The sequence below is a fragment of the Ostrea edulis genome, chromosome 9 (genome assembly GCF_947568905.1).
Source record: "Ostrea edulis chromosome 9, xbOstEdul1.1, whole genome shotgun sequence".
NCBI lineage: Eukaryota > Metazoa > Mollusca > Bivalvia > Ostreida > Ostreidae > Ostrea > Ostrea edulis.
The window spans coordinates 3,857,234-3,868,827 of record NC_079172.1 but is presented as its reverse complement, the minus strand read 5'-3'; the positions used below and the strand labels follow the sequence as shown (position 1 = coordinate 3,868,827).

General features: G+C 35.2%; 1 protein-coding gene across 4 annotated transcripts in view; it reads left to right on the top strand.

The window, feature by feature from the left end:
* Positions 1–11,594, top strand: part of LOC125657590 (uncharacterized) — a 55,315-nt gene that overhangs the window by 3,727 nt on the left and 39,994 nt on the right. The window contains exons 1-5 of one of the 4 annotated variants that reach the window (XM_056148299.1): positions 43–305; positions 9,142–9,317; positions 10,195–10,242; positions 10,398–10,458; positions 11,014–11,050. In XM_056148299.1, the coding sequence (XP_056004274.1) occupies positions 9,193–9,317; positions 10,195–10,242; positions 10,398–10,458; positions 11,014–11,050 (271 nt within the window). In that variant the 5' untranslated portion in view covers positions 43–305; positions 9,142–9,192. Of the gene's footprint in view, positions 1–42; positions 306–777; positions 855–9,141; positions 9,318–10,194; positions 10,243–10,397; positions 10,459–11,013; positions 11,051–11,594 lie in introns of those variants that run through there. The other 3 variants (XM_056148297.1, XM_056148298.1, XM_056148300.1) reach the window with 3 other exon arrangements.

The following is an 11,594-nucleotide window of genomic DNA, read 5'->3' as shown; positions in this document are numbered from 1 at the left end:
GGACATAGAGGGTTTAAAAAAAACCAAAAAAAAAAAACCAACAACCCCAAAACCCCGCTTTTTGTAAGCTTTTGAGATTGGCCTTTTACCGGTATAATAAAGCTTACAAAAAGCATGAAACGATTACATGAATCGAAAGAGGGATGAGATAGACTGGGAATTCACACATTTCAGAGAAATTATTACCACCAAAAATATTATGAAAGGGGGGGGGAGTAATATCCATACTTCAGGTGCCTGTGGGTGTGACTGATCGACAAGGGATATGCTACTTCGCCTAGATATACAACTGATCTTACCTTCAGGTAAATCCAAGGGTCCGTGTTTGCTTAACTCTCTATTTTGTATTTCTAATAGGAGTTATGAGATTGATCACTGTTCGTTATTCTCACATTTCTTATGAACACGTACTACGCATATATATTAACTTGAAAGTGAAAATGTAGTTATATATATTTATTTACTCCTTTTACTCATTCCATTTATGTACCAGATTGATTATGGTCCTATAAATCGTATCCTAGTGAGACATTGGGTAATGTAAGATCTCTCTCTCTCTCTCTCTCTCTCTCTCTCTCTCTCTCTCTCTCTCTCTCTCTCTCTCTTTCGTTTTGTGAAAAACTATTCTTAAATATAGAGAAACTGTCACAAATTATTTTTTATTTTTTAATTATAGTTCAATATAAAATAGCCATTTAACGTAATTTTAAAATATTTTTCCATACAGTAACATAATATCTAGTTAAAGGCCTATAATTTTAAAATTTCACACTTACTTCCGTTCTAATAGTCATGTGATTGTTCAAAATGGCGGAATGTTTTAAATAAGTGTCATCGAACGGGACAATGAGTAGGTAAATGATGTATCATCATTATATGTTGGTTTTATCATAATACCTATGCTCTATGTGTATTTGCATACGTACTAATGTACATTGAATGCAATTACTATATAGATCAGCTCGAAGAGTAGGACAACGTTGATTGTTCTGTCCACAGGTGCTTGGTTCATAATAATATGTTGACGGTGCTACCGTTTGAGCGAGCGCAGCTACATGTATGAACATATTTTGTAACGTTAATGCTTTGATCAGGTACAATTTAAACAATATCTTTTTGCCAAATACTCAATACATGAATAAAATTAGGCAACAGAAACAGCCCAGACTTAAAATAAAAATTGATTTGTTTGATGTATTCTCTTTAGAGAAGTCGAGAGGCATAGCCTTCATCGACTTCTCTTTACAAGCATTCATGCTTTGATTCTGGAAAACGTGTAAATGCCAGAGTCGGTGACAGTTTATGCTTCAACCGACCTTTCAACTCAGATGTGCCTGGATTTACGCAATATACAAGTTGTTTTCAAACATTTAACAGTAATGCACAAAATTGTCACAAGGAAATCAACACTTATTTGCATTTAATTCATTTTCAATGTGTGCACTCAGGGATCTACATTCAAGGTTGTCCGATTGCCTGAGGCAAGTGAAAACCCAGTTCGGACAAGTGGAACTCAATACATGCCCGATGGGGCATTGCCACAAGTGATTATTTCAGTAGGAAATGTGATTATTTTAACTGTGTTAAGGTTGATAAATATTATATATTAGAGAATAAAGTCCATCTCCATAAATATTTTTTGTTTTTTACACAGAATCATAGATTTTTTAGGCCCCTTTCTAGTACATCGTAACTACTTGATGTACAACTTATCTTTGCCATGTTTGCAAAAAAATGGTGTCTTCACAACCGTTTGTTTAAGTAACATTCAGGAAAAAATACGATTTTAAAAAGAAAGGCAATGTTGAGAATAAAAATATAAAAATAAAAAACAGCGCTATCCCCAGTGCTTTGTATTATCTTACCTGTAATACAATTTACAGAATTGATAGCATCTATGCACATTTTTATTGAGTTAATATTGACAAAAAACTAATTTGTTACTCTTTTGAAACGTTTTATTTTCATATTTTAATTCTAATCATATACAGTGGAGCCTCGTTAATCCGGACACTTTGGTTTCCAGCAAAATTGTCCGGATAATTGAAGCGTCTGGATAACTGAATCGCATATCTTTTACTTTATTGATGCACAGTGAATTAAACACATTCTATCATTGGATTTAACCATTTGCATTAGTAAATAAATCATGATAATGTTAACATTTACATGAAAGGTGAAGATAACGAACAGCGATCAATCTCATAACTCCTATGAGCAATACATTCCAAAGCTCTAAAATTGAAATGTACGTGTGCAGTTTATTTGCCTAGATGCTTACATTGTACATGTATATTAGCTCTACAAATAAATATATAAAACTGTGTATCGTATGCACTAAAAGAAATAATGAAGCACTATATGTAACTGTAAATAAATAAATCATTAGTAACTTAGTCTAACATAATTATTTACACTTCAAACATTTCATCACACTTTTACTTCTTAAAGAGACCGGCCATTTGCATCTGTCACGATTCACGGGTTCGGCGTGACACACATCACACAACACCTAATTAAAGGGAGGTGTTGACGGGGTATAGGTAATCGCTTCAATTAACCAGTTTGGCTTGTTTTCTTTATAATTTACGCCTTGCTAAAATTGTCTGACACAGACCTTCCCTCAAAAAAATTACCGTCGGATTAACGGTACAATTTTCAATGCATTTTAAAGTTTTGTAGTAAAAAATGACCGTCCAGATCCGGAACGCGAATTTCCGGATTAATGATGCAAAATAACGTATAAAAATCTGTTCCTTAGAAAAATCGTTCGGAAGGTTAAGCGTCTGGATTAATGGCGTCCGGATTACCGAGGCTCCACTGTACACGTACCAACAACACATCATCGCAAGTGTACGTCCTTTATGCGCTTTTTGCGGTAAAAATAATTATTTCCCTACCTTGGCCTTTGTAATTTTCTGATATACTGTAAATGTATTGCATTTGGCTGTGTATTCTATTTAGCGCCTTTGGCGGAACGCAGCTTCCGCTAAATCAAGTACATCGCTAAATGCCATCTGTAAATCTAGATGTTTAAAGTAATTCAGGAATGCGCTAAATCAAATCTACGCTAACTTGTTGAAAAAACGATTTACGCCAAATATAATACGTTTACAGTAACTTTCACATTTGTTGGGGGGGGGGGGGGGGGGGGGGGGGGGGGGTGTTTGCCATCAGTTGCACTCAACCCATAAACTTGTATGAAATCATTAATAATTGGCTGTCATATGTATAATTCACAGTTGTAACCTAGCTCTTACATTTTGTAATTTAAAGAAGGAAATTGGACTATTCTCTAATTGTGGTTGATGCTGTAAATGGAGATAATCAAATTTACTGGTTGAAAGGTGTATTAGAGTAAAAATATTTCAGACAACAAAGTTCTTCATTTGGACAAGTGAAAGTTTTAGTTTACTTGCTTAAAGGGCAAGTGAGATAAAAAGTTAATGTCTATCCCTGCCACTGTCCCAGATTTAAATCCCAACTCTGATTAAGTCAGCTAATTCTTAATCCCCTGGCTAAAATGATATCACTTAATGAAAAACTAAATATGAAAAGACAATAAATAATGAAGACCTGCATACCATACAATATTAGTGCTGTAGGAAAATATACCCATCTACTCATAAGAAAAGCAAGCAGCAATGGGAGAATCTGTGTGATCTGCCCTCTGACATCACCGCTGTAGAGAAGAGTGCAGCAATGGGAGAATCTGTGTGATCTGCCCTCTGACATCACCGCTGTAGAGAAGAGTGCTGCAATGGGAGAATCTGTGTGATCTGCCCTCTGACATCACCGCTGTAGAGAAGAGTGCTGCAATGGGAGAATCTGTGTGATCTGCCCTCTGGCATCACCGCTGTAGAGAAGAGTGCAGCAATAGGAGAATCTGTGTGATCTGCCCTCTGACATCACCGCTGTAGAGAAGAGTGCTGCTCCTAGTGGATCACTACTACACAAATTAAATCTCCAAAATCACTACACCCCCATTTTGTGGACAGATGCCCCATTTTGGATAATCACCCATTCTCCAGAAAGCTTTTTACAAGAAAACTGAAATAACAAAAGGCAATGTAATATGTATACTGCTACACTACTATGTATAACAGTGTGAGCGTTGGAACAAGTGAAGCATGAAATCGTCATTAGTGTGTCCCGTGTGATAATCGTAATTGTATTCGGTAAAGTACAGTAAATGTGAATTAAAAATAGAAATACGCTCTCACTTTTTATATTATTTTTGAAATTTCTCTGGGGTTAAATGCCTAGTAACATCAAAATATGAAAGATTTTGTAAAAACTTGTGAAACTGGATAAGAAGATGAGGGGATGTAAAAGCATGTGATGTTACATTTTGAGATTGCTTCTTCAGTTCCTTTTGAGATTGCTTCTTTAGTTCCTTTGCATATGCATGATAAAAATATATCTTTAAGTTATATCTTGCAACACAACTTTAGGCATTTGATCCGCATATCTCAACACGGGAAATATATATATAACGCAGTCAACGTAAACTGTGCATTGTGACATCATAACAATAAATTTAAAATAAATTGGTTGGTTGTGTAACAGAAAGGGATAAAATGGACCGGACTGGGATTTGAACCTGGGCCCCAGAATCTCTAGTCAGCTGCTCTACCAACTGAGCTAACTGGCCACTGGCGATCGAATCCGGCCGACCGCTACACTTCTCCCTCCTTAAATTATCTTTATCCTAGAAGATGCATAACCCAGATTTTTTCACCTACAAGTCCAGGGATGGTCAACGACACCAAATGTAACAGGAAGGGAAAAAATGCAACAGACCAGGATTTGAACCCGGCCCCCTGAATCTCTAGTCAGGTGCTCTACCAACTGAGTTATCTGCCCACCGGCGATCGAACCTGGCTGACTGCTACATTCCTCCCTCTTTAAATGACTTCAAACCAGGATCTTAATCCCCTTGCAGACATTTTCACCATTCAGTTCCAGGGACTGGTCTGCGGTACCAAATGTAACTGGTAGGGAGAAAATGCAACAGACCAGACAGGGATTCGAACCCAGGCAGTCATGCAATTGCTTTACCAACTTAACTAACTGGCCACCGGCAATTGAATAGGGCCGACCGCTACAGTTATATATCATCTCGCTTGAGAATCTTTCACTCATATGGAGACAATAACATTGTCGGTGAAGGGCTGCAAAATTTATGGTCTTTTAGCAGGGAGGGATCTTATTGTGCCACACCTGCTGTGACACAGGGCTTTGTTTTTTGTGGTTTCATCTGAAGGACCACCCCATAAATTTTAGTCACCTCTTATGACAAACTGTTGTATTAGGGTTCATCATGTGTAATATTAAGGGTGGGTGCCTTGATGAAAACTGTGATTGATGACTTATCATTTTGTCAGACATTGAATTTTTGTATTACCTTATTCTCAAAGGATCCAAACTTCATGAAGATCCATGCTGATTCAGTCATTGAATTTTTGAAGTTGTGTGATAAACATTTTATGGCTGATCAATAACCTTTACCCTTTCACCCTGTGTGTTTCTGTCTCATTCACCCTGTGTGTGTTTCTGTCTCATTCACCCAGTGTGTGTTTCTGTCTCATTCATCCAGTGTGTGTTTCTGTCTCATTCACCCTGTGTGTGGTTCTGTCTCATTCATCCTGTGTGTGGTTCTGTCTCATTCATCCTGTGTGTGGTTCTGTCTCATTCACCCTGTGTGTGGTTCTGTCTCATTCACCCTGTGTGTGGTTCTGTCTCATTCATCCTGTGTGTGGTTCTGTCTCATTCACCCTGTGTGTTTCTGTCTCATTCACCCTGTGTGTGGTTCTGTCTCATTCACCCTGTGTGTGGTTCTGTCTCATTCATCCTGTGTGTGGTTCTGTCTCATTCACCCTGTGTGTGGTTCTGTCTCATTCATCCTGTGTGTTTCTGTCTCATTCACCCTGTGTGGTTTAATCTCATTCACCCTGTGTGTGGTTCTGTCTCATTCACCCTGTGTGTGGTTCTGTCTCATTCACCCTGTGTGGTTTAATCTCATTCACCCTGTGTGTGGTTCTGTCTCATTCATCCTGTGTGTGGTTCTGTCTCATTCACCCAGTGTGTGGTTCTGTCTCATTCATCCTGTGTGTGGTTCTGTCTCATTCATCCTGTGTGTGGTTCTGTCTCATTCATCCTGTGTGTGGTTCTGTCTCATTCACCCTGTGTGTGGTTCTGTCTCATTCACCCTGAGAGGCCTCAATAACTATCATCCCTCTGTTCCTCCATAGCAATTTTTAATCTTAAAAGACTGAGTACCATTTGTATCTAGCGCTAATTGACGTGGATTTTATGAGATAAGAACTGGTCATTACTACATTATGTGTTATTACATCGGGCAGATTTATGTGTATTGTTATGGACAGGACCAACATTTCTGATGGTCTTAAAATTACTTTTTCATCTCCTTGATATGAAGATCGAGTTTTTTATAATTACCAAAATAGGTTTAAATTTTAAATTGTAGCAATATTACCAAACTTTGTATATCGGCCTGGGTAGCTCAGTGGCTAGATCATAAAACTAGTAATGCAAGGTTCCCGAGATTAATACCCGATTGTTCCTAAGATTTTTCTCTAACTTCATTGCTACAGTAATGTCCATTTATACAATTTACTGCAATACATCAGAGTTGATTTTACGTTTTTACTTGCAACAACCAGAAGCAAGAACTATCAAAATATGTTAACTTTGAAACATAGACTTGGTAATTAAGGTAGCTCAGTAAAATACTCTTTATGACACTACGTCACAAGATGGCAATTTAAATGTTTTGGAAATTATTTGTATCGATCGATTTGTTTGTCTATCATCGTAGCTCAGTGGTTAAAGCATTGGGCTGGTTAACCACAGATCTCGTGTTCAAATCAACCAGAGTCTTTTGTTCATGTGTGTTGAAATGTGTGGGTTTTTTTGGTTGAAAATCATGTTTTTATCCAAATTTGCATATTTTCTGCCTTTTTGGCATATATCATCATATCTTTTATGATTAAATCAATTCGTACTGATTGGAGAAACTATTTCAGGGTGTAGTGAGCCACCTTAATGCTACAATATTTTTTACAGAAACAAGATAGAATGAAAGTGAATTGTTTGTGAAATGTCACGAAAAATGATATGCTATTGAGAAATGTCGCGTACATGTCCTTTAAGAAAATGTCATGCATGCCGTGTTTAGTATGGAGGATTTTACCAATCCTTGTTAGCAGGATGTAAGTTTTCATAATGTAGTATTGATTTATTTATTCTAACAAATAACTATGAAAGTAAGATTTATGCAAAATGAAGTATAAACTGTGAATAAAAGTTGGTTTACAGATATTCTGATTAGTTTTATACTAAGGCAGTTAATCATTAAAGGAAGATAGATTTTGGGGTCATGAGGTCAACAATATTGATTTGTAATTTGTAGACTTTATATATATGCTTTCGTTTAACATAAGTTTTTTGTTTTATACAAAGGTAGTTAATTGACACCTATAGATTTTGTTGTCTATCTGTAATTATTTTTATTGTGACATGATATCTTGAATAGTTTTCAACATAAAACTTTTATATTTTACACAAAGACATAAAAGGAAGACACTAAATTAAATATATTTTGTTATGGGGTCAAAGGTGAAGATTACAATAAATCTTACTTTTTTATGCTTTCATTGTGACACGATATTTTGAAAGTTTTCAGCACCTAAAGCTTTTATGTTTTATCCAAAGGTAGTTGCATGACCAGTAAAGAAAGACACCTATAACTTTGAAGTCATATGGTCAAGGTCACTAAAGACCACCAATCCAAGTTTAAAGGGACTAGTTCACGTTTTCCGAAAGAAATGTTTTTCAATTTGGATGTTGAAAATTAGAAATATAGCTCATTTAATGTTGACAACCAAATTTGGACCGTCTGAATGCAAGGATAAAATTTAAAGCATCTTCATTTTGTACATTCACAAATTTTAACTTTTAAATGACACATTTTACCTAAAGTATGTACTTGAGATGTGATATAAATAATAAACTTGGATCAATATCCATATATTTTGAAAACCCTATAAACAATAACACACCTCAATCTTTGTTTTCAAATCAAATAATAAACTCTCTATAATGAGCTTCTGTCATGATGAATAACCTTAATTCTAAACATGTTAGACTGTAAATTTTGATCATTGAAAGTGAAAAACAAAATTGGGGGGGGGGGGGGGGGGGGGGGGGGGATCATGAATCAGTCCCTTTAATACATTTTCATTGTGACCCAATATCTTGAAAAAGTTTTCAACATACAGTTTTCTTATTCTATAGAAAGGTTGTAGTTTATTAAGAGAAGACAGTTACAGATTCTGGGCATCTATCTGTCTGTTTGTCTTTCTTATTCTATAGAAAGGTTGTAGTTTATTAAGAGAAGACAGTTATAGATTCTGGGCATCTATCTGTCTGTTTGTCTTTCTTATTCTATAGAAAGGTTGTAGTTTATTAAGAGAAGACAGTTACAGATTCTGGGCATCTGTCTGTCTGTTTGCCCATTGTTTCATTATTACTCAACATCTGGAACATTTTTAGGTCACCTGAGTTAACTCCATCTTCAGTCGTCTGTTGTGCATTAACAATTGAACATTTTAACTTCTTCATGATAGCTACCTTTCCATTTCTTTTCAAATTTGGTATGAAGTATATTTTGGACAAGGAGGGACATAAATTGTAAATTGCAGGATTCCTGCACCCCTGGGGCCTTAAAGTTGGGACAAAAACCCAGCAAAAATTTACCATTTAGTTTTAAAAATCTTCACTACAATTGTACATTTGTAAAGAAGACTTAATGCATCGTCATATAGAGCAGGAAGGTTTCTCATTTCTGACTGAGTCAGATTTATTGTTGACATTATAAAATAACATAGAATTGTCAATGCTTTTTGACAGTATTCATTGTATTACCATTAGTGTTCAACTTGTGAAAATTGGGTCAAGTTTCACATACTACAAATGTCACTACTGTTACTTAGGTAATTCAAAGTACATTTTGAGTGATATGTATATTAAACAAATATTAGTATTCAGTTGAAATGTTTATCTCTATAACCATCATTGGTCATGATCAATAACGACTGATAACTGACTTTGTTTCAGTGAATGCAGATTAGAAGCAACAGGAGAGGAGAGATGGGGTAAGGTGTAAAAATGATTGTCCTCAAACCCAAAGTGATTCTTAGACATGTGCAGGAAGGGGAGGAAATTCTGTGGATGAAGAGTGATTTGACAGTAGTCGATGGAGCACAAAATGACCCTGCAACTACACTGGTCAGGTAAGTACGACTATCATAGCGAAATGTGACAAAGTCGGTTATGCTTGATTACAAATAACTGTCGACTGCAGACTGACAGTATATGATATTACTACCTCATTGGATGTATAACTAACAGGAAGCACACAAATTGAGTCATAAATTTTGGCCTTTCAATATGAAATGCACGGTGTAGGCAATTTGTATGTTTTAACTAGGATACACCTAGACCTCCTACAGAGATGCATTGGACAACAAGGTTTAATAATTCCAAAATGAGGTCATTGTTACCTTTTTACGGAATTACAACATGCATCAATGTAACCAGACTTGATGATGTAATCAAATTTCAGTTTCACTATGCAGTTTTTAAAAAAGTCAAAATGAGGTCATAGTGACCTACTTCTAAGTTTTAACATGCCTTCCCCTTCATTTGATGAGATAGTACTAGATTCTTAACTTAACAATACATACCGTATTATACGTGAATAATTAATATTTATGTTAATTTACTAGCGGCTAGTATCTCACAAAATCAAAAGGCTTGCTTTCATTGATTTATTACTTATTTTTATAGAAATTTGGCCTTCACTAAAATATAACATTCACGGTGTTACATTCTCATGAATTTACTTCGAATGACAATTTTGCCAAATTGAATTACTTATTGGGAATCTACAGTATTGTATGCTCTTGTTTGATCAGGACACAAGCTAACAAAGAAACTGATAGGAAAATACCATGCCTGATACATTCAACATGGTACAGAGTCAAGAGATGAATGAAGCCTGTCGATCTATGTAGCCCAAAATGTACAAACTGGGGCACTAAGTTTTGTTGTTTTTGTTTTCTTTGAGTGCTCAGTAATACATGCCTGAAGTTCATGTCTTTATTGCAGGAGGGGACATTTGGTGCGACAGATACATCAATACTTTGGGGGTTTGGAGTAAGTTGAATACGTATGACATAGAGTATAGAAATAGGAAATAGCGGTGCGTGTAATATTGTGTACAGTAGCTATCCTTTTCTCTCGCTTGTGAATTTTCTCATTTTGAATTGTCATATTAAAGTGTTAATATCATTCTTGCATTATTTTGACAGGCCCAGGAAATGTTGCTTGGCTCTCTCAGGATGTAAAACCTCCTTTAGTAATGTGAGACTGGTAAGTGTTTTTACATGCGTAAATTTATGCATCTTTATAGGGGCATTATCTGGAATTCTGTCACCAAAAGTATAATTCAATGAAAATTGCTCTAGATTTTATATGTCAGTAATAACACAAGTATTTAATTATTTCAAACACTTTTTAACCTCAAAACAGGCCCATCAATATGTGATTTTGGTGATTAAATAATTATTGTCTTGCAAGACCACAATTCTTCCTTGTATATTTCTTTACACTAAAAGCGTATATTTAATGTAGTCTTATTAGGTCTCTCTTGTTTTTGTACAAAGTAAATGTTTTTATTAGTCATTGATATATATTCTTAAGCCATTGAGAGATTTTGAGAAATGGTTGTCATCACTTTCACAGCTAATGCCCCTTTAAATAAGCCAAACTACGGGTAAATAACTTGTAAGTATGCATGCAGGATTCTTGTATTGACAATACTTGAAATGAAAAATTGTGTATTTCTAAAAATTAATCTGTTACAGTATTGAAAAATTATGTCATGGAAAGTGAAATTGTCTGTAATTTTGGAATAATTTTTTTTAGGTAAGAAATGATGGGAGAGATTCCGGGATCGAGGAAGGTCAGTTTACAGATGATATAGTCTTGATGCATGAAATACTATTTGTATATATAGAACTAGGAAAGTTTTGATCCATTTCATTTATAGTTTGATATGAGCCCTTTTTTAGATTTGCTCAGAGATATCAAGAAGAGTACTCATATGTAACATTGAGGGAAGTAGAATTATGTAAGAAAAGCAATGGGGAAATATGTGTTTTTAAAAGATGAACATGATATCTAGGTTTTAAAAGTGCTAGGGATATACAGAAACTTTTTGCAAAAAAAAGAATTATGTATAAATCAGTCTGATATATCTTCTCAAACATGTGGAAATTCTGTTGTAATTTGAAATATTTTAGACGCAAGTTTTTCGAACTTTAGTTCTTTTGTAACAAATATCTGTAACAATATTTACCACCAAAAAGCTCTATTTCTTGTATAATGAAAGAGACATCTTATATTCTGGGTTGTCTTTTTTTACCATAAACCTCATTTTAAGTTATCTGACATGATTGATATTCCTGCTAGTGACATATCTTTGAAGTATACTTAATATGAATCCT